Below are 24671 nucleotides of genomic sequence, written 5' to 3' on the forward strand. Positions count from 1 at the left end.
TTTGCTTTTCAGTTAAATACATAAATTGACATATATACACACAGTATGGTCTGAACACACACCAGAATGACAAATAAGGAAGAAAAAAGTTAAAAATAAAGATGTTTACACACATGCAAATAAAGAGGAAAGGGGCTGAAGGTACATGCAAGGCAAGAGATAGAATTATTTAAAAATATTAGCTATTACCTGTCTTCGACAGATACCATGGCTAGCAAATACATAAATAAATATGTGTAACCAAAATGACTAAAAAAGAAAGAACATGTAAAAAGAAAAAACTTTTTACTTGGCAGGCCCAGTCCCTGTGAAGCACTATACAGGCATATTGCTGACAGTATAAAGGAGCCACCATAGAATTCACCATGTGAATTTCCCCTTGGGATTAATAAAGTTTCTATCCTATCTATCCTATCTATCTATCTATCTATCGTTTCTTGATACACTTACGCTAATAATTTGTAAGTCCTTAGTGTTAATGTGTTGGAGAGAGGATGCGCAGCATTGTTCATAATGGCACTCTGTTTTATTTTAAATGTTTCCTTTGCTGTTGCTGCTACTACTACTACTACTACTACTACTACTACTACTCCTCTGGGGATCCAGAGTGTGCCCCATATCTGAGTCTGCCCTTTTAATTAGCTTGTTAGCACTAGAATCCCTGAAGCCTATGAAAAAAACTCGCAATTCCTGGCCACCTTAAATTTCTTTGCACCTCTCCATTAGCATCTTTTGTTTTGCAAATGTGTTGATCAGCACCCGCAGCAGGCAGCCTGCTATCTCATCCCCACCCCCCACCGACACAGCTTGTCGTGCATGATGTTCTCCCAGCTCAAGTCTGTTTATCTGGGTTTGCGGTGCCTGCAACACTAAAGCTACTCTCGAATGACTTAAAAGGAGGGCTGAATTTTGAGTGGCTAGGCTGATAGGAAGTTAAGATTCCTGTAATAAATTGTAGCCCAAATGATCTGCATTTAGAACAATTAACTAATGAAAAGTGAGAAAATGTTGGCCCTAAACAATTTGTAACCTAGGTAACAAATCTGATTGCTACAAAGGGGCAGCTACCAATTATTAAATGCCATAGGACTAACGAGGTGTTTTTGAAAGCTGGAATGATCATTTTTGTATTTTTTTAAATTTTATGTTAAATGTGATTAGAACCCATCAATCCATAAGTCATGTTTTGTTAAATATTTAAACAAAAACATTGTCACACCACAGGAAATTGTGATAGTTTTTGGGTTGGGTAAATACTTCCTACATCCAGTGTGTACTATAAATAGTTACAAATCATTTACAGTCCTTAAACTCACAAGCAGCAGATTCTCATTATGAAACTATTATGCTTGGTTAATGTTAAAGTTGAAATATGTTCAGTTTGAGAGAATGTGAAAAAGTTCTTACTACTATTAGTGTGTTAGAAGTGTAGTGCTGGTGCTTTTTAATAAGTGTCAGAAGGTTGAGTAATTTCCTAATCCTTTAATAAATCCTTGAGGCAGCAAGTGAGAGGCAACCTAAAATGTTTTTGTTTAGCCTTTGGAAATAATGCAGGACTTCTTGTGTACAACTATTCATTGCAGTCAGTTTTTTGCCAACTTTCTTGACTATGGCATGTGAAGGTGACAAGAACATGAATTTTGGGTCTTGGCCAAAATGTAAAAAATTCAGAGATAGCATAATGAGAAGTTAGAAAATATATACTATAAACCAGATGTTCTTAACACATTTCAGTATACAGGACGTATTTGGCCACTTATAAATTCAGCACTGTAAAATACCCTTTTTACTGGTGGTTCAGGCATGTGTGTGTATGTATGTCTGTATGTGTATATGTATAGTGTGTGTGTGTATATATGTATGTATATATATATATATATATATATATATATATATATATATATACAGTGGTGTGAAAAACTATTTGCCCCCTTCCTGATTTCTTATTCTTTTGCATGTTTGTCACACAAAATGTTTCTGATCATCAAACACATTTAACCATTAGTCAAATATAACACAAGTAAACACAAAATGCAGTTTGTAAATGGTGGTTTTTATTATTTAGGGAGAAAAAAAAATCCAAACCTACATGGCCCTGTGTGAAAAAGTAATTGCCCCCTGAACCTAATAACTGGTTGGGCCACCCTTAGCAGCAATAACTGCAATCAAGCGTTTGCGATAACTTGCAATGAGTCTTTTACAGCGCTCTGGAGGAATTTTGGCCCACTCATCTTTGCAAAATTGTTGTAATTCAGCTTTATTTGAGGGTTTTCTAGCATGAACCGCCTTTTTAAGGTCATGCCATAGCATCTCAATTGGATTCAGGTCAGGACTTTGACTAGGCCACTCCAAAGTCTTCATTTTGTTTTTCTTCAGCCATTCAGAGGTGGATTTGCTGGTGTGTTTTGGGTCATTGTCCTGTTGCAGCACCCAAGATCGCTTCAGCTTGAGTTGACGAACAGATGGCCGGACATTCTCCTTCAGGATTTTTTGGTAGACAGTAGAATTTATGGTTCCATCTATCACAGCAAGCCTTCCAGGTCCTGAAGCAGCAAAACAACCCCAGACCATCACACTACCACCACCATATTTTACTGTTGGTATGATGTTCTTTTTCTGAAATGCTGTGTTCCTTTTACGGAAGATGTAACGGGACATTTGCCTTCCAAAAAGTTCAACTTTTGACTTATCAGTCCACAAGGTATTTTCCCAAAAGTCTTGGCAATCATTGAGATGTTTCTTAGCAAAATTGAGACGAGCCCTAATGTTCTTTTTGCTTAACAGTGGTTTGCGTCTTGGAAATCTGCCATGCAGGCCATTTTTGCCCAGTCTCTTTCTTATGGTGGAGTCGTGAACACTGACCTTAATTGAGGCAAGTGAGGCCTGCAGTTCTTTAGACGTTGTCCTGGGGTCTTTTGTGACCTCTCGGATGAGTCGTCTCTGCGCTCTTGGGGTAATTTTGGTCGGCCGGCCACTCCTGGGAAGGTTCACCACTGTTCCATGTTTTTGCCATTTGTGGATAATGGCTCTCACTGTGGTTCGCTGGAGTCCCAAAGCTTTAGAAATGGCTTTATAACCTTTACCAGACTGATAGATCTCAATTACTTCTGTTCTCATTTGTTCCTGAATTTCTTTGGATCTTGGCATGATGTCTAGCTTTTGAGGTGCTTTTGGTCTACTTCTCTGTGTCAGGCAGCTCCTATTTAAGTGATTTCTTGATTGAAACAGGTGTGGCAGTAATCAGGCCTGGGGGTGGCTACGGAAATTGAACTCAGGTGTGATACACCACAGTTAGGTTATTTTTTAACAAGGGGGCAATTACTTTTTCACACAGGGCCATGTAGGTTTGGATTTTTTTTCTCCCTAAATAATAAACACCATCATTTAAAAACTGCATTTTGTGTTTACTTGTGTTATATTTGACTAATGGATAAATGTGTTTGATGATCAGAAACATTTTGTGTGACAAACATGCAAAAGAATAAGAAATCAGGAAGGGGGCAAATAGTTTTTCACACCACTGTATATGTGTATATATATATATATATATATATATATATATATAAGAGAGATATATATATATTACACACACTATAATACACACACATCATATATCTAAGAGAGAGAGATAGATATATGATGTGTGTGTATTATTTTTGTGTGTGTAAACTTGGGAGGGAGACGTGACGTGATCTTCTTGGAAGACACTTTGACGTCCCGCGAGACAAGGCAGTGAGATAAAAAGACAGCTGCTGTACAGGCTTTTAAATGATCAACGCACAGCGCAACAAGCAGAACATGCAGCTCGCCAGCAGCTGATTCGACACATCTCCTTAGCGTGCGTTCAGCCCCCCTTCACAACGCGAGCAGCATTATACGGCCCATGAGAAAGAGATTTAACCACACCCGGGGATGGATATAAAGGACAAAGAATAGATGACAAAGTAGAACATCGTAAAGAATTAAAAAATGTTGGCACGGTACACATACACAACAGGTTAGAAATAATGGAAGTACAAAAATTCCTAAGTCTCAAAAAACGGATTGGAAAGATCGCATTAGCGCAAACAAATGGAAATTATTACTTGGTGAAATAATGGTACAGCGAAAAGAGATCGAATATATTTTTTCGGATTTAAACTTTAAGTCGGAGACTTGTAGATAGATCATCTAATTCGTGTTGCCAGTGAGAAATTAAAGATTCCAATATCGTTGGTGCGGTATGAAGTCCTGTGAGTCGGAGACTTTTAACATGAGATTCTTTCAAGTCACACCCTACTTGCAACTATTTTCAAGCAAGACCACAGTCATCTAACCTCAGTTGTGTGAATGCTTTTGTCAAAGCGAAGAAGGCAACAATCGACAAACATTAGAGAAAGTCGTTTTATTTATTAGAGAGAAAGAAATGATATTCAGTCACTGGTAGTTATACGTTGCGTTGTCACGATGTAAGTCCAAACACAGTATCAAAATTCAATGCTATCTTGAAGAAAAGTTCTTTCCAAATATTGTTTTAAAGTAAAAGTGAAAATAATGCATATGTAACAATTCCCATGAAAATAACAATCTGTTTAAATTGTATATCTAGTAAACCAAACCCGGGGGTGGGCGAGTAGGGGGTGAAGCCCCCTAGTGTGTGTGTCTAGATAGATATAATATATATATATCTATATATATTATATGAGAGAGAGAGAGATAGATATACAGTGCATCTGGAAAGTATTCACAGCGCATCACTTTTTCCACATTTTATGTTACAGCCTTATTCCAAAATGGATTAAATTCATTTTTTTCCTCAGAATTCTACACACAACACCCCATACTGACAACATGAAAAAAGTTTACTTCCTGTCCTGAAGCCACTCCTTTGATATCTTTCCCTTTATCCTGACTAGTCTCCAAGTCCCTGCCGCTGAAAAACATCCCCACAGCATAATGCTGCCACTACCATGCTTCACTGTAGGGATGGTATTGGCGTGGTGATGAGCGGTGCCTGGTTTCCTCCAAACGTGACGCCTGGCATTCACACCAAAGAGTTCAATCTTTGTCTCATCAGACCAGAGAATTTTCTTTCTCATGGTCTGAGAGTCCTTCAGGTGCCTTTTGGCAAACTCCAGGCGGGCTGCCATGTGCCTTTTACTAAGGAGTGGCTTCTGTCTGGCGCCTCTACCATACAGGCCTGATTGGTGGATTGCGGCAGAGATGGTTGTCCTTCTGAAAGGTTCTCCTCTCTCCACAGAGGACCTCTGGAGATATATATATATATATATATATACACACACACACACACACACACACACACAGTATATCTCTCTCAAATATTATATATATATATACTGTGTGTGTGTGTGTTCATCTCAATATATCTCAGTGCAGAGCAAAATAAGAGTTGGAGACCTCTGAATACCCTTTTTAATTATTTACATCAAGAAAAAGGTTTATATGGCTGATGGGGTGGAAGGGGCAGGGTTTTTGGGCTGTTCCCAGAAGTGAGGTCACTGCTTCTCTAGTGCATCATCTTTTATTTTGCAGGGAAAGACATATGAACAGCCAAGTTACCCTGTCCTCTCAAACTGGGCAACTTACCTTTGCGTGGCATTTTATTCGGAGTTACACAAAATTAACCAGCTGCATACATTTTTTTTTTAATCCAAAATGTTTTCATTGTCATGTTTTTATTAATAAGTTTAATCATTTTCATAAATATTAACACTACTTTATATCTTACAGATCAGTGTACTGTAACTAGGACATATCTTTTCCTTCACAAGTTTTGGTTCTTTGGTACAATTTACTACTTTGGCAACTGGGCTTTTATTGCTGTAAGTATTCTTATTATTAAATGTGCCATTTTATAGCTATGTACTTATTTCACTATTTTCTAAAAGAAGGTGAGAAGAAGTTTGGTTAAAAAAAAAAATGGTTAAAGTCCAAAAAGTTTGTTTTGTGTTAACATTATTTGTATAACATTCTCACAATCGCATTTCACCTTATACTGATACGGTTTTCAAATATCTTGGCTTTCATTAAAATAAATAATTGGTGTTGAGTGTTTATTTGATTAAATTATTGATTACAAAAAGATAATCAATGGCTTATACTTCAAATTCTAAATGGAGAACAATCACAAGTATCTTTGTCTTTTGAAATGTGTAGCTTGGCAAGTTTCACAAGGCAACTTTATATACTTGCATAATTTTGTCGAGGACTTCCCCCAGTGCTACACTGAATCATGTATATTGTGACTTTAGTAATGCATTATGTTTCCACCATTCAGAAGATGGTTAGTACTTCTAAAGACCATTATTGTGTGGCAACTTCCCTCCAACACTTTTTTGCAGCAAAGTACTATGCCATGTCAAAATGCTCCCAGGTCTTTGCAGACACTCCAACAACAACAACATTTATTTATATAGCACATTTTCATACAAAAAGTAGCTCAAAGTGCTTTACATAATGAAGAAAAGAAAAATAAAAGACAAAATAAGAAATTAAAATAAGACAACATTAATTAACATAGAAAGGAGTAAGGTCCGATGGCCAGGGTGGACAGAAAAAACAAAAAAAAACTCCAGAAGGCTGGAGAAAAAGATAAAATCTGTAGGGGTTCCAGGCCACGAGACCGCCCAGTCCCCTTTGGGCATTCTACCTAACATAAATGAAATAGTCCTCTTTGTAGTTCGGGTTTTTCACGGAGTCACTTGATGCTGATGGTCATACAGACTTCTGGCTTTTAATCCATCCATCATTGTTGGAACATCATGGTGCTTTGGGTAGATGGTGGTGGTGCGCCACCACCAACAGGACACCGGAAAAGGAAACAGAAGAGAGAGTAGGGGTTAGTACAGATTTTGAATGAATAGTTATTATAATGAATTGGATATACAGAGTATCAGGATTAAATTACAGTGAAGTTAGGAGATGGCCATTTTAAAATAATGTGTTTTCAGTAGTTTTTTAAAGTGCTCCACTGTATTAGCCTGGCGAATTCCTACTGGCAGGCTATTCCAGATTTTAGGTGCATAACAGCAGAAGGCCGCCTCACCACTTCTTTTAAGTTTTGCTCTTGGAATTCTAAGGAGACACTCAGTTGAGGATCTGAGGTTACGATTTGGAATATAAGGTGTCAGACATTCCGATATATAAGCCGGGGCGAGATTATTTAAAGCTTTATAAACCATAAGCAGAATTTTAAAGTCAATTCTGAATGACACAGGTAACCAGTGTAGTGACATCAAAACTGGAGAAATGTGTTCGGATTTTCTTGGATAGAGTTCTGTGGTTTTTCCTATTGGTTTATTTTTGTGATATTCTTTTATTATTACAAACTGTTAGACCATGAATTATTAATACAAGTAATGTAAACCCAAAAATAGGTATTAAAAGGTAAATCAGTGCTCCCCCAACATCCCCAATACCCTATATGCTAAGTCTAAAGCTTACAAATTGAAAAATAAGCACAAAATATCTAAGAAAAGAAAAAATACACAGGACAAATCCAGTCTAAGGAAACCCACTTCCCATACAACAAGGTCATGAATGGTACATCTATCGTCTAACTGTGACACAAGGGTTATCAGCCCTAATTTTCCTAGCTGCTTTCTCCCAAGTACAGTTTTCAAAGATGCTTTATTAGTATGCTGTTGACACCTCCAAGTTCTGTCCATCTGGAAACTAGTAACAGTTTAGTAACCTTTGGGCCACAGATCTTCCAGTGGAAAGATGATAACCTTAGTGAAGATTATTCTAATGAAGATAAGTAATGAATGGATTAAAATTACATTGTAGAGACATTGAGAACAATTAACAAAAGGAAAACACAAACATTTATGTATAGCATGGTACCAGAAATAAAAGTAAAAACAAAGCAAAAGACCTCAAACGAAAGTTCCATGACCTATTAACAATGACTGATTCTCTTCCTACCCATCCAGTAATTATTGTAGAAAAGAGACTCTGTGAGCTCTACTGACTGGGTGATGAGAACTGCTAATCAGTAAAACCCTGAACCTGAGAAGACATTCAGCTAGTGGAAAGTCATATACTTGATGTTTGTTAAAGACATGTTTAGATCCAATAAACTGCTCAGCTTGACGACTGACAATATATATAGAATGATATCCTTGATGAAGGTGAAATAATCATGACCTTTGAACTGAAGTGTTTTAAGGTGACTGAAAAGCTTTTTAGTGGCATTTATTTGAAAGGAAATCCTTTAGGAAAATTTTACAACTGACAAGATTGTTGGAATTAAGAAGTTTGAAATGCCAGAGATATGTGGGTTATAGACAAATTAAACAGCTGATGGTAATTTTCATTTGGAATATGTATTATTAGTGGTTAAACAGCAATGCTGAAGTGTTCTTTAGAGGAATTTGTAACATAATGTTCCTTATACTGAATGTTTAACATGGACTGCTGTCTTTGCAAATTTGGTAACTATATAATATACAACTATTCAAATTCTGCTAATGAATGTGTGGATCTTACACTTGCAGGTATTCCTTATTGGATTAGTGGTGTCCTGCTGTAAGGGTAAGAAATCGGTGATTGATGGAGAAGTGGAGCCTGATGACTCGGATATTAGTGATGATGAATTTTTGCCATCTTAAAATTCACATTTTTGTGTTGAAATATAAGTAATGCTGTTTATTTTAGATTCACATTTAAATTATTTAATTTCCATACTTTGTATCTTTGCTTTCTTATTTCTCAGTTGTTAAAAATATTTATTTGCCTGTTCATGTTTCTTTTAATTTAAATAACTTCTAGTGTGCAGTTTATATTCTCAAAAGAATGTCTGGAGACTTTGCTCTGTGAAAGACTTCTATTTTTCTGAAAAGAAAGATAGATTTTTCCTTACATTTCTGCTCATATTTTACACATTTAACCATTAGTAGCTAGTGTGGATTTCCTAATCTCATGCCAGTTAAGTCTGAGTGATCTGTTAATATTTCAGTAGGGAAGGAAGAATGAATAATGTATAATTTTTTTTAAAAGGAATAATTTTGAAATCGCAATGTAAAATTACTCTTATGTATATAAAAACTGAGATACTTTTACATAGACATGCAAAAGTGTGAAAGTATGTATATTCAAAATAAACAAGTTTGCATTTTTCTTTTTTTATATTTCAGTATTAAAAGATTAAAACTTTTCCAAATTTTCATTGTGAATTTGCAGTTTGTCTATATCTGAATATGATATTGACCCATACAAGAAGCAAGAGCTAGCGTTTGCATTGGGGTATACAGTATATTTGTAAAATTAATGAACCACTAGAACAAAGAAAATGTTTTCAGCAGAATAAAATTCAGGTGTTAATGATTAGTTACAACTCTTGTTTTTCAGATGTAACAAATGTGAAATAAGTGATACACTGATGGTTAATGAAGGCATAAAATTATTAATGAGACTGTAAATACTGTTAACCTAGCAAACTGAAATAGTGAAATGCAGGGTTTTGAAAAAAAAAAAAGAGCTTCCCTTTAACAATTTACAGGACATACAAGGTGCTTCAGTCATAAACCGCTGCATGTAGCTAATCTGTTTGCTGCACACTTTCACAATGCTTCTTTTCATAAAAGTATACATTTTTTAAGAAGTACTCTTACCAGTCATTAAAGAAATATTCTGCAAACAGCTTTCACTACAGATTCATTATAATTAGGCTGGCTTAATTTTCAAATGTGAAAGATTCTGTGCTGAACTCTTGGCTGGCCTCATGTCCTTGGCAGTGTTTTTTTTTAAATCAATGATAGAATTTCTTTGACTGTTTTGCATTTTTCTTAAGAAATGTACTTTTTGCTCAAAACTATTTCATGTAAATGGAATAAATTACCTTGTTGAGACCTTTGTGTGTTACAGATTGAGATTTGTTATTTTGTACACTTTAATCATATCTGAAAAGAGGCAATCATACATTTTTAATATTTTTTGGGTAAGTCATTTTCACGTTGTTTCCAGTACCTGATATTAGTGTTTAAAGTACAACTTTAAAGGAACATGATGGAAAAATGGCTTGATATTAAAGTGGTTTAGTTGCTGTAAGAAAGCCAATTTCATTATTCTGTTTCCTCATGGAGGTTGCAATCACTTTTTTTTTTTAACATTTAAAATTTGTGTACAATTTTAAATTTATACTTTAATCATCATTTTGTCAAATTCTTGCAAGGATCATGGCAACAAAACGTTGTGCTGGGTGGTACATGCCCTCCTATCCTCAGCGATGTATTTGAAGATCAGTATAAGCAATCAATAAGCAAATAGTAATCGTCAGTAAGCAACAGTCAGTATAAACATCAAAGCCAAGAAATCTAAATTATAAGCTCTATTAAAAGTTGTGTGCCATAGATATGTTCCATATAGCCCTTTTTTTGTTTGGTCAGTTGCAGGGAATGTCATATCCCTAGAACCTGTGTCTGACCAACGAGATATTGACAAAGATCAAATATTTGATGAAGACAGTGTGTCGGATTATTCATAAGGAGGAGAGGTACATTTTCCAAATCAAACTCCACTCTGATCAGTCCCATGTGCCCCAATCACATTTGGAAATCCTAGGTAATGAGAATGTTAGGCTGATTGTGAGATTCTTCATGGAACTGTGGGTGTTTTTGCCTGTTTATTACCTACCTGCAATGGCATGAGACGCCTCTTTTATTGTCTGCACACGCAGGTGTCCAGGAAACACTATGAAAACCCGAAGGAAATATTTCAGAGCCAAACAGACTTCACGAATTGGCTGGCAAACTGCACTTTTAGATTGATTTTCCACATCGCCTACAGTATATAAAAAAAGTGCCGCTTGCAAAAAACCGCAAAGCAATGCATACTGTCTGTGTGGTTGTGAGAGCCCAACTTTGCTGAGTTTGACTTTGAATATAAGGTCCTAATACATTTTTGAGGTACAATATTCCCCCTCGGCTAAAGCAGTATCTTTCGAAAAGAATTTCCTCTGGGAGCAATAAAGGATCTTGCCGATGGCGCAAAACCCTCTCTATATGAAATTCTCTTCTTATAATTTGCGTACCGATATCAATTGGTCACTCATTCATGTACGGCGAAGTCATGACTGAATGAATTCCACGCAAGGACACTGATTAAGTGTGTGAGCTAATCCTTGTTTACATAGAGCAGGTTTGAGGATTTGGATGTGTTGCTATGACAACACATCCAGCAAGAGTTTCGAAAAACCGACAGATCCAGGATCAGGCCAAATAGTCAACAATTATATCTGGCTAAACGAGTAATCCACGTACGAAAAATACTCCCCAGGTGCTTATGAACAAAGAAGAGGCACAATCGCTAATGTTGCTTCCTTCATCCTACAATTCTGAGTCACAAGTTTGGACAAATGAAGTGTATTAGAAGGATGTTCTATTGAAATGTTAGAAACATTAGACAGCAATCAGTCATTAAGTCCAGCAAAGCTCATCAGTGCTTTTCATCCAATTTCTCTTAAATGATGTTCAGTCGAGCTTCGAAGGTCCATAAAGTTATTCCATGCGTCTGCAATTGTCTGGGTTAAGAAAAGCTTTCTAATATATGTGGGAAATTTGCCCTTAAATTTCAATCTCAGTGGCCATTTTATTGTTGAAGTACTTAATTTAATAGCTTGTGCCCACAGCACCAGTTCTCTTCATCTAAACACAGGAGGAAGTTATGAATATGAAGCAATGGTAAGTTAAGAGTCAGAGTTTCTGAAGAGAGTGAGCGAGAAAGAGATGGCAAAGATCATCAGCCATGCATTTTCTAAACCACTTATGTTGCTAGAGTCATAGCTTGTGTTTATTCTGGTAGCTCTGAACGTAACTGGGTATCAACCATGGATCTAGAGTCCGCACCATCTTCACACTATGTTCATCTTACAACTGCTGATATCGTAAGTACACTTTACTATTATCTTTTACTTTGTCTTTATGCATGTATTGATTATAGTAATAAAAATAATACATTTTGTTTATATAGCACCTTTCTCATGCTCAAGGTATAGGTTTTAAGGATTTTTATTTTTCGTATAACAAGGCTCATCTTGCTTGTTTTGGTGATATTTGGTCCTGTCTTTTAAATTTGATTTGCAGCTAGAACACCATATTTAATATTCATGCGTAACTTGATGGTATTTAGAATTGGATGTCATATAACAGCCAAGGTATTTTACAGTGACTTACTTTACACACTCAGTTAAAACTGCTGTGTGACCTTTACAGAAGGAGAGTTGACATTTGACATGTGACTAATCGTGTGGCACTGCCTGGATGAGGTTTACACATTCATCCTTGCCTGCTTTGGATTTTCTCCAGACACTCCATTTTTCTTTCCACATCCAAAAGACATGCACTTTATATCAATCAATACAATGTGGGAGAATGTACTGTGTATCATATCTATGATTGAGACAATGAACTTGCATTTTTCTGAGGTTCTCACATGTGCAGAAAGTGGATAACCTCCCAGAAGTAAAAGGGACTGCCTAAGAGGTACTTAGTGATTTAGAAATTGTAGAGCGAGAAGTGCTGCTTGGATTAAATAGGCTCAAATTGAACAAAATACCAGGACCAGATGACATTTATCCCAGAGTGTTTAATGAAGGTAGTGAGAGAGAGCCAAAATATGCCCTAAGTCTAATTCTGGAGGCATCAGTGGCTACAGATTTTCATTCAAATTGTTTTGTTAATTAGTGACCAGTTTGAGTCTTAAAAACAAGTCATTTAAAATGAAGGGAAAAAAGCCCATTAACAGCAGAAATTGGCCACTAATTAAAGTATCAGGAAGGAAAAACTGTATCCTCTATGTTCCTCCAGGATCAGAGTTCATTGATCCTGGCATATCTGCACCCTTGATGCTTATTTTAAGAAAGTCATTGTGTGTTGGAGAAATTCCTATGGAAATTAGCAAATATTATACTATTATGTAAAAAAAAAAAAAGATGAGCAGATCTCAGTAAGCTTAATGTGCATCACAGGTTAATTAATGGAGTAAATTAAGGAAAAGATTGAGCATCACATGTCTAGAATAGGAGTGTTGGAGATCAGTCAACATGGGTTCAGACGTGGGAGGTTGTGTTTTACCAATATGCTGGAGTTCTAGGAGAAAGCAGCAAAAGCATGCAATCAGAAAGGTGCATATGATATTATTTAACTTCATTTTCAGAAGGCATTTGTAAATTCCTGCATGAGAGATTGGGCATCAGACTAAAAGAAGTGGGAATTTCAGGACTTAGTTTGTAAATGGTTGAAAAACCCTGGAAGCAAAAGGTTATGGTGTGGGGAATCTTATCAGAATTATTTGACAGCTCTTTTATTAATACATATGAATGATTTGGATTGAAATAAAAATAAGTGACACCAAACTAGGTGGAATGGCAGCTATTCTAGAATCGTCCGAATCATTACAGAGGGACTTGGACAGCATACAGTCTTGGGCAGATGTAATGGAAGTAATTGTAAAGTATTACACATAGGAAATAAAAAATGTTAGTTTTGATTACACAATGGAAGGTCAGCAGAAATTTAAAAGTACCTCTGATGAGAAGGACCTTGAAATCTTAGTTTGCTTGTCACTATGTACGTCCAGACAATATACTGAAGCCATTAAGAATGCTAGCAGGATTTTAGGTTATTTAGTGCCCTGATATGTGGGAGGTGACGTTTAAGCTTTATAATTCACTGCTGAGGCCTCATCTGGAGTACTAGGCTGCAACTGGGCTGATTCCAGGACTGAGGGCTACGAGTTATCAAAGATTGAAGGAGTTATCCTTTTTAGCTTAAGCAAACAGAGATTAAGATTTTACAGGATCAAGTGTTTAAAATTATGAAAGGTGTAGGTTTGCACAGTGGATTCAGGATTTTACTTGAAAATTAGTTCAACAAGAACACAGGGACACAGTTGGAAACTTGTTAATGGAAGATTTAGAACAAATGTTAAGTTTTTCTTCACACTGAGAAGCATAGGCACATTGCATAAATTACTAAGTAGTGCGACAGAGAGTGGGACTTTAGCATCCTTTAAAATTTGAGTGTTATTTTCAACAAATAAAGTGGATAGGTCCGGCTAGCTTTGTTGGGCTGATTGGCCTTTTCTTGTCAAAATGTTTCTAATGTTGTATACTGTTGTCTCGATAGTAAAGGACTTTTAAAACAAATATATTTTCAGATTTCTAAGAATTTTGTTCAAATTAAAAAGGTCCACATTTTGCAAAAGGTTTCCTTTCCTTCTGTAGGATAAGATCTTGACTCGTCATCAGCTATGTGGCACCAAATGCACAATACTGAAGCTCCTGGGACTAATTAATTTATTTGAGAGTTCGTTAAAAAAGAAGTCTCTCAAAAATGGCCATACACGCTCGGGCTGAATTGACCTTCCATGACTTAAAGCGGCCCAATGGCTTTATAGGTCAAAATGCATAGGCAAAAGGGATCAAAGATGATTGCTTTTGAATTTGCTAAATCATAAACAGTTTCATTAGTGACTGCAGTAATGTTATACACATTTAATTTTACTGATTGCTGAAAATGCACAGATTACACCACACATGAGGCTTACTGCGGTGTCTTAGCTGTTGGCTTTAATTAAGGCTTTTATCATCACAAATTAACCCATCCTCATTTCCACATTTGATTGGAATCCAGGTGCCTCACCCTTAGACCGTGGTTTTTATGTTTTTGAGTGTTTACAGCAGTTTCTTGCAGTTTTGTATTGTATTGGTGACTCCCTTCATTTTTATTTTTTTCATTAATGATTCTTCCAGGTTAGACTTCAGTTCCTCCCCCCAACCCCGTGCTAAAATGAGTGTGTGGCACAATGGCTAAATAGTTGACACATTTCCACTCAACTTGTGGTTGTAAACCTGAAGATAACTAATCCTGTCCTCACTGCCCTGCTGTTTAATCTTTCTGCTCTTTTGATTGGTAATACACTTTTGTCAAAACAAGTCTGCCAATTAATTACAAGTAAATTAAAGCACTGGACCATGAGGGAATTTTGAAAAGCTTTGGATTCTTTTATCCAGTGCAGTATGTTACAATAAATCAATCGGAAAATGGGTTGCTGGTCCCTGGTCTGCCTGAATTGGCATCAGGTCATTGTGATGCCCTTTAAACCTTGTCCTCAAAATACAGCCAAACAGATTTAAATGCTAAGTAAAGTGAGAGCCTCATGGCCACCCACTGCTCAGGGAAATCTACTGACTTTGAACTGCCTACATTTAAACAGCACACTTCAAGTTTAGAACTAAAAAGGGACAAGGCACTGTAACAATGAATGAACGTGAAGACACTGCACCACATTCAATGCAAGGCCAGCAAACACTTAACTTTTTTTTTTAATTTTTCATAGAGAACTGTTCAGGATTATGCCCTTTGAAACAAGACCATCAAATTGCTGGCTCTTTGTCCACGAAATGGAACAAGCACTTAGTTTTAAGCTTAGTTGGTGGCTTTTTCGAAGGTAGTGCTGTCCTCCTCAATGAGTGCTGAGTGAAAATGGAGATGCAGCATATTGTCGCATTCCTGCCATTGATCACCTTTGTTATTAAAGTTTTACAAATTTACTAGTATTACTTTTAGTAGACCAAATGAATCTAGACCTTCCATAGCTCATTGCTGGTAGCAGTGAATTAGAGAAGTCAAAACAAACCTCTGTGCCATTATGAGCAATGCTGCACATCCCCTCTCTGGCACACTAACACTGAGGACTTTCAGACAACAAATCATTCAGTAGACGTGTATCAAGAAACGTGACCAGGGCTCTTTTATACCAACAGCAATATGCCCGAGTAATGCCTTGCTGGGACTGCCAAATCAGAATTTTTCTTCCTTTCTTCCTAGTCATTCTGGTTTTTTATTCAGACCAAAGTATATACCAAATATATGTGTATATATACTGTACATATATTTATTTACAATGTATTTACTAGCCATGGTAACAAATATTTCCTATCTCTTGCCCTGCATGTACCTTCAGCACCTTACCTCTGTATTTGTGTGCATGTGAACATCTCTTACCTCGCGCCTCCTCACTCGATCACATTCCCGTAAAGCTTGCTTTTCAGTCTCATTATTTTGGAGGCTCCTTGCAGTCTTTGAAGGCAACCCTCTGTGCATGCCTCATATGCCTTTTGCACTTTCTCGTTCATCTCACATCTCGCGTTTCTTCTTCTGTCTCATCACCAAAGCCAAACTGACCTATCATATTGCTCAGATGGACTGGACACACAGACATTAATATTTTATTATATAATAGATTTGTTTAAAGAGCTTCTATAAAAAGTAAAAAAAAACTCCCATTGGTTCCATTCCATCTGAACTAGTGTGGTGCTGAGGTGTCACCCGTCGCATGGCTGCATTCGGGTCCTAATCTGGGATCTTGAGGTAGTTTGTCATGTGGTGGGTGCGGCAATGTGCTGTATCAGTGTGTGCTCCTAACCTCCCTCTGTCTCAATCTCTCTCAAAAGAGAAATTTCCCCAGAGATCTGTCTGTCTATCGACCTGTCTCTTTGATTAGTTCCTTTTCTATCTGTGTAGTATATAGTGCCTTTCATGTCTCTCTCTGATTCCTTTTCTATCTGTGTAGCAGTGCCTTTCATGTCTATCTCTCTCTGTCTCAGTTTTTTCTACCTTTCTCTCTATCTGGCTTAAAGGGAGATTTCAAAGATTCGAATAACTATTAAATCAGGGATGAAACTTAACTCCTTCCAATATGTAGGGAGGGCAAGGTAGTGATAAAAAGGGTGTGTGTGTGTGCGCGCACTAGGCTAGGCAAAGGCCAAGACACCTCTCCACCTTGTGCCATATTTCCAAAGTCAAAGCTGAGGGGTGTTATAATAAACATTTGTGTAATAATGTAAATGCCTGAAGGGAGCTCGATACTTACTGTATTTTTCATCTCCACTGGGACTTTTTAATCCACTGGCCTTTAATTCACTGACTTGAGGTGGCATTTGGTGTGTATGAAAGCTGTTTTAGTCACCACAAGTCTGTTTGGGTTTAAATTGAAATTAAAAGTGTGTTTTATATACTCGTAATACATGTCACTACATTCCATTATCACTGTTATATTTGGTATGACTCACTAAGAGCAATATTTAATAAACAAAAATGTGATCTCTGTCATTAATGAAGTAGATAAGCACAAATGAAAACTGCTTTAATTTTCAAACAAGTTAAATATTCCCAGAATGCACTGGAATGTTAACTTTTTTTTTTTTTTAAACCTTGTGCTTATGAAACGTCTGTTTCCGTTTTTCTCGGTCTGCTTGAAAGTCATGTAGTTTTCTTAAAAGGACTTGGCTAACTTTTCCGACAGCGTCTCTGTGATACATGCTCTTTTTGTTTTGCGAGCCTTCATGCTAAAACATGTCTTTGTCTTTTTAAGTACAAGTTTTCAAGGTTGTCTTGGTGTCTGACCCAGCATTCAGACAAACAGCTTTTCTTTGCCGTTGTTCACTCTTCATTATCTGGATATCTCTTGTGGGAATTGTTTCCTAATAAGGTGACAGTCTGCATTTTTCTTTTTCTGCCCTCAAGCTATTATGGCAACTGAAGCTTGTGATCACAAGGAGGAAAACATATTGCATATAACAGACACAAACAATGAAAGCAAACATCACACCCACAAGTGTCAGACGCGTCACTGTGACCACCGAGTGCCAGTTGGGGCTTTGATTTCTTTGATTTTTTTCCACGAGCAGGCAGAAGAAGACGACAACACAAAAAGTGAACTTCAAATCTTGAGACGGGCAGGGTCCACCGATGAGCTGAACTTTCATATGTTAGGTGAAACCAGAAATCAGTGTTGTAATATCATGGAAAATGCATTGTTTTTCACAGTGACGCTAAACCTTCAAGAAGTGTCCACCTGCAGTCAAGACAGTTTTAGGTCTCTGACAGATCTGATCACTTCAGACGCTATGAGGCCTGGAACCTTTTCATATTCGTGTGAGAAATGCGACATTTATTTTTACCTCTTGTGTAAGTGTGCAAGTAAATAATTTAATAATTAGATTCAGTGGACATTTTTAATGTTATGAGTTGCTTTACGTAGCAAATTGATTCATTTTATTTTTATTTCACACAAAAACTTCGACTTCTGAAAATGCACACATATATATACAGTACATAGTGTGTATATATTCAGGGAGATTCACTCGAAAGAGGCCCCAAATATTCTGTAATAACTCAAGCTAGGACAAAGCAACGTGCAATGTGCTCCTCCATATATGGAGCTTCGAACAAGCCGGGATGCCCCTGTGTCGGAGCGATGAGGTAGGCTCCGGACAGCCATCGCAATGTTTAATCTCCGTTTGCAACTTCTGGGTGCATACCGCCCATACACCTCCACTCAGTCAATGGTGGTGTAGAGTATCAAGCAGCACGTCATCTTCAGGGTGTGAACCTATTGGGTCACCAATTCAATTAAGCGATGTCAGAATTAACTGAATGATCGTGAGTTAACGGAAGTGCGACATGTTGCTTCATCTTGCTGGAAGTGACCATCGGCAAGGAGTATGGAAGAAATTGAGTCCTCTTTGGTAACGGTAATTTCAAAGGGGCTTTGGCCACCACGGTTGCTGAATCTGACACCACCAGGCTTATTCCTTTGGGGGTCTGCTCAAAGGAAAAGTCTATTGGAACAAGCCTTGCATTGTGGTAGATTTGAAGGAAAACATCCAACGTGAAATTACTGCTATCGCCCAAATGCCCCCTTCACCCCCACCCCCAAGACACTAGTCCATGTGGCATGCGGCTGTGGGTGGTACCCAGCTGGGACGCCCAGGAGGACTGGAGGAGGGAGGGGGCGACCGCCCTGGTTGTGTTGGGGGCCACGGGTACAGAGCTGGGAAGCTCAACCCTGTAGGGGCCCGTGGGCACCCCGATGCCTTGGGAGCCCTGGACCTCAGCACTTTCGCCACACCCGGAACCACCTGGAGCCCATCCGGGGGTGAATAAAAGGGGCCGCCTCCCTCCATTCAAGGCTGGAGTCGGGTGGAAGTGAACGGAGGAGAGGAGTGGAGGCGGTCTGAAGAGTGAAAGCATAGTGTGTATTGGCAAGGACTTGAAGGGGTGATTGGTGCTGAGGCACTGGGATTGTGCTCACTACTGTAAATAATTAGTGTAAATAAACGTGTGTGGTGATTAACAACATGTCTACCTGTCTGTGTCCAGGCTGGTTCCCACATCCGATACACTGAGGTACATGGAGCACCTTGTCGAAATGTGTCTGGCAGAAAATGGAAACCACTTCCAGCATCGCATGTAATGCAATCGATTCCACACATGTCAAGGTACAGAGCGTTTTTTTTTTTTTTTGGTTCAGATTGCTTCATCCTAACAGGAGTTACAACATAATATTCAAGGCGTCTTTCGAGTGAATCTCCATGTGTGTGTGTGTGTGTGTGTGTGTGTGTCAATGACATCACCAAAGCCAAACCAACCAATCGGATTGCTTGGTGGGACTGAACACAAACACACACACATGCACAGAATAATGTTTTATTATATACACAACCAATCAAAAGTTTTAGAACACCTCAGTTTTTCTTCCGATGAAATGTGAAAAAGGTAAGAAGTAAACTGCCAGTGATTTAAATGTAAAGTTTAGGTTAGCAAAAATTGAAAAAAAGGAAATAATCTGAATATTGCAAATAGACTTCATCAGGGAATAACTAATAGGTTACAACCTACAGATGGTCTGCAGCAATTAGGGTAAATTAAGCCTTGAACGTTGAAGCAAACAATTTGCACAGGTGTCCCAACTTTTGTTGAGTACTTAAAAACCCTCTGTGTCTCAAAGTTTTAAGAGTTGGAGCCGACTGTTACTGCACCCTCTGAAGTCCTACTTGGACAATAGCCTGGTGAAAATGGCAAGAAAACAACTATTAATAAATGAAATGAGACGGAGTATTATTACTCTTAAACATGTAGGCCTTTCATTTAGAGAAACTGCAAAAAAAAAAAAAGTGTTGGTGAATCCAGTGGTGTCCTGCACAATCCAAAGCAGGGCTGTCTTACCAGCATCATAGCCCCACCTCTGGGGCAAAGTAGTGCACTGGGACCCCCTGTTTTGACAGCAAAACAAACCTACATAGGCATCAGAAACATCTTGGGGGGGCCCTGGCCAGTGCCCATCTGTTAAGATCCAAAGGCAATTGGGAACTGGAAGAAACCTTGATAGGATGAGAGTCATTAGCCAATCAGAAGATGAGTTTATGAGGGTCACCATCTGAGGGTCAACAGCACAACAGCTTCAAGCACAGCTTTCTATCTATCTATCTATCTATTTAACAGTGCAGGTTGACAAAAGCCATGTTTGTTTCTACTGTGAAGAGGAGACTTTGTGCTGCAGGTGTGACAGGCCCAGTGGCAGGAAGAAAGCCATTCCTTAAAGGACAAAAATGGGGCATTGAAATACCAGCTGTGGACTACTACAGCCTGGAAGAAAGACTGATGAATCCAAATTTGAAATCATTCAGGGTGTCTGTATGCCATCGAGTTGGTGACACCAACTGTCAAGCAAGGAGGAGGAAGCGTGATGGTCTTCGGTTCTTTTGCTGGTGGCACAGTTGGTGACTGGCATTCGGAATCCAAAGGGTTACCACAGTTTGGCTGTTAAATCAGTGAAAGATGCAGGCTACTTTGGTGAATCCAAAATTTGAATACAATTTGTTTCACTTAATGATTTCTTGACTTATTTTTATTTGCCATTGTTTATTTGTTCTTTGTCCTGATTTCATGAAACATTAAGACATTAAACTGCATGCATTTCCATGTAAAGTGAATAAGACTGGTAGTGTAGTGGGTGCTTCCTATAAAAACACAATTTTCCAGTGCAAATCACTGTAAACCACAAATGTGAAAAAAAATTTCAACTGGCAAAATAGCAAATCTGCGGTAAGTTCAGTTGCATCAGTATTTAATTCTAACTCTCTCCTTTATTACTTCTGTTAATTTAGGTAATGACTTGTATTATTAGCAGGCTAATGTGAAAGAATTGTGACTGTTATGTTAGCCAACTACGAATGAGGTTAATGTAATTGGGAAGCTGTTATTATATAAATAGAATCCAATGGAAATATTAATCAAAGAGCCCTCTGCTTTGTCAGTTGTGTACTTTTGTGCAATGTTTAAAGTGGGATGTGCAGATGTTGGCTAAATACGACTTACAAATATAATCACACACTCTAGGGAACGCTATTTTAAGCACACGGGCTTTACAGTGCAGGCAAGTAAGCATTTCAAAAGGAAGCTGTAAATATTTGATTATCTTGAAATGTACACTTGGTACATGAAGAATTTGTAAATACACTGTAACAGAAGGACAAGAGAGAGAGAAAAGTTTGGGGGTCCACCCCGTATATTGTCAGGAAACAGCAAAGCAGAAACTGAGTAGTCACAAGTAACTCAGTCCAAATTGACTGACTGTGGAAGAAAGGTGTGGCTTTTTCTAGCTGGTGTGCAGGAAGGGGGCGGGGAATGGCAGAAATGAGGTTGGGGGCGTGGTCTGGACAGGAGGGCGGGGTTTGGTGCCGTTTTAACTGGGCTTCCCTTCTGTTGACCTGTAGAAGAGGGAGAAGAGAGGTTGGTGTACCTTATTAGCCCTCGAGCTGACATCTTACCCTCCGTTAAGCCCTTTGACTGCCTCCTATGTGTGACAACACTAAATGGGCAAAAAAAAATGTGTTCAGCCCTCCAAATTATTGCTCACAAAAGGACTTGATGATGATGGTCATACAGACTTCTGGCTTTTAATCCATCACTGTTGGAATATCACGGTGCTTTGAGTAGATGGTGGTGGCACCAAAAGGACACCGGAAAAGGAAACAGAAGAGAGAGTAGGGGTTAGTACAGATTTTAGAGCCACCATGAATTGTTATTATAATGAATTGGATATACAGAGTATCAGGATTTAATTTACAGTGAAGTTATGAGAAGGCCATGTTACAGTAATGTGTTTTCAGTAGTTTTTTTTAAAGTGCTCCACTGTATTAGCCTGGCACTGAATTCCTACTGGCAGGCTATTCCAGATTTTAGGTGCATAACAGCAGAAGGCCGCCCACCTCACCACTTTTTTTAAGTTTTGCTCTTGGAATTCTAAGGAGACACTCATTTGAGGATCTAAGGTTACGATTTGGAATATAAGACGTCAGACATTCCGATATCTAAGATAGGGCGAGATTATTTAAGCCTTTATAAACCATAAGCAGAATTTTAAAGTCAATCCAAAGACATGCAGGTTAGATGGATTGGCGATTCTAAATTGTCCCTATTGTGTGCTTGGTGTGTGTGCGTGAGCGCACTGCGGTGGGCTGGCACCCTGCCCGGGGTTTGTTTCCTGCCTTGCGCCCTGTGTTGGCTGGGATTGGCTCCAGCAGACCCCCGTGACCCTGTAGTTAGGATATAGCAGGTTGGATAATGGATGGATGGATGTCTGAGTTCCCAAGACTGACTGATATCTCTTCTGGAATAGAAATCGGTGGGAGGTGAGGAAAACTGGGCAGATTTTGTTAAGTTTGTAATTTGGAAATAGTGGAAAAAATTGTGTTGATGGCAGATTAAATTTGGAGTGTAATTGTTTATAGGATGCAAAGACGTTATTTGTATTCAGATCTCTCAATGATTTAATCCTGTATGTTTTTTCAAACTTTAAAAACTCTGCTGAAGTGCATTTAGTTGCTGTCATGTGATTGGCTGATGAGGTATTTGTGTTAATGAGCAGTTGAACAGGTGTGCCTAATAAAGTAAATAAAATTTAAATTTAAAGTAAATAAATTTGTGAATTTCCCCTTGGGATTAATAAAGTATCTATCTATCTATCTATCTATCTATCTATCTATCTATCTATCTATCGAGGCCGGCAGGATATTGGAGTGGACTGCAAATCACAGGGGAAGTGGGAGTACAAACAGTTACCACAAGGGGGCGACATGCCCACCAGAGGCAGCAGATGCTCCAGTTGAACACCAGGGGTGCTCATTTACTTAAAAAGAACTCGTGGATGGGACAGACGCTGGTGACATTCTGTCTTGGGAAACTCTTTATAAAAAGAAAATCTGTGTGTGTCCTGTGATGGCCTGGCATCCTGTCCAGGGTTTGTTTTTTTTTTTTTTCCTGCCTTGTGCCCTATGCTAGCTGGGATAGGCTCCAGCAGACCCCCATGACCCTGTTCAGGACTCCACAGGTTAGAAAATGACGACTGACTGAAATTTCAATAAGAGCTTGTCTCTGTGTGCTGGCTGTACTTGCATATTAGCATTTTGAGGATAAATCATCTGGAAAATAAATGAGCAACGATGCGATCCCGTATTTTTTTGTTTGCTTGTTTAGCTCAGGTACTGTTTCAGTTTTCATCAGTTGATCACATTTTGAGTCCTGGTTGCCCAGTTCAATTTTCCACTTTACTTCTGACTGTGGCTGACGCCACCCTAGAACACCGTGACCGTTTTTGACAAGTTCATTTGCCGACGGAAAAATGGAGAGTGTGGCACTGAATTAAAAATACAGAAGAAGAAGAAGGCTGCGTGCCAGAAGGCTTTCAAGGATGCTGCATTAGCTCGTCTCATGCATTATATAAATGTCATTTTAAGGCATAAATTGTGCAAAAGCTATTCAGTCTGGGGGTCCTGCGTGGTTTTTTTTTTTTTTGTCATATTTGTCATGTGTAGTCGGTGCCAGGGAACAAAGACTGAAGTCATTGTTTTACCAAACGAGAAGCTTTAGTTCGAAAATGTCTGTTGCTGAAGCGGAAATCTGCTCAGTGGCTGCTGTTAGGGAGAGCAGCTGTCATTTTTAGGGTCTCTTGGCTGCTGCTGCATCATGCGATGTTGGCCAGGTGGGCTTGTGGCTATCCCACTGGACGCTTGCAGGACTCCTCTAAGGAGGTCGAGAGGGGGCGCTGTTGTTAATCATGCCCTCTGCCATTTCTCCTGTGGCACCAAGGAGATGCCCAGTGAGGACACCTGACTCCACCCAATCTGCTTTCTCAGTTCTAGATCACGAGTCGGTGGAAGGAGACATCACACAGAGGATGCAACCAAAACCTAACATGCAGCCCGGCAGGGGCCATTTTGCTTTGTTTGATTTATTACCCTTTGCACCACTGGGCGCCTGTATGTTTTTGTTAAAACGGTTTGAAGTAAACTGGGACCACAGGGTGGGTTGGCACCCCAACATTTCCTTGTTTTTGGACTTGCAATTCTTCATTCATCCACACTCTTGATGTGGACCACAAGTGTTTGAGGAGTCTCCACGACAGGCTTGCTGTCTGACTCGGCATGAGCGTCTTAGCCTGCCAGGGAGACCGCCAGAGAGATGGCGACTGTTCTTTTAGGCCATGCCCACAGTTACCCTTAGCACTGGGTGATATAGCCAGGTTTCAAGTTAAAATCACTCACCCCTCCAATCCTGAGTTAACGCTGATGCTGGAGGGGAGATGCAATAAAGCATTAAACAGTCAGGATTATATAAATGGATTTACTCCAGTACAGCAGATGGCAGTAATGCACCATGGAGTGTAAAAATTTGCAATAAGAAAGAACAGCAGCTGCGCCATCTGCTGAGCATAAAGTACACGATTGTAGAAGACAGACAAGCTGACCGGTGCTCCTCTCTGAACACCAAAGTGATCCTTCTGATCGCAGGATGCAGTGCTACCCACCAGAGGCGGACTTTGGG

The 24671-nt window shown here is 38.7% G+C and overlaps 1 protein-coding gene across 1 annotated transcript in view; it reads left to right on the forward strand.

The window, feature by feature from the left end:
• Positions 1–9849, forward strand: part of lmbrd1 (LMBR1 domain containing 1) — a 93782-nt gene extending 83933 nt beyond the window's left edge. Inside the window, exons 15-16 of the mRNA XM_028820308.2 lie at positions 5731–5822; positions 8499–9849. Coding sequence (XP_028676141.1) covers positions 5731–5822; positions 8499–8612 — 206 coding nt within the window. The 3' untranslated portion in view covers positions 8613–9849. The remainder of the gene's footprint in view (positions 1–5730; positions 5823–8498) is intronic.
• Positions 9850–24671: the final 14822 nt, after the last annotated feature.

This window comes from Erpetoichthys calabaricus, chromosome 15 (assembly GCF_900747795.2).
Source record: "Erpetoichthys calabaricus chromosome 15, fErpCal1.3, whole genome shotgun sequence".
NCBI classification, from domain to species: Eukaryota; Metazoa; Chordata; class Cladistia; order Polypteriformes; family Polypteridae; genus Erpetoichthys; species Erpetoichthys calabaricus.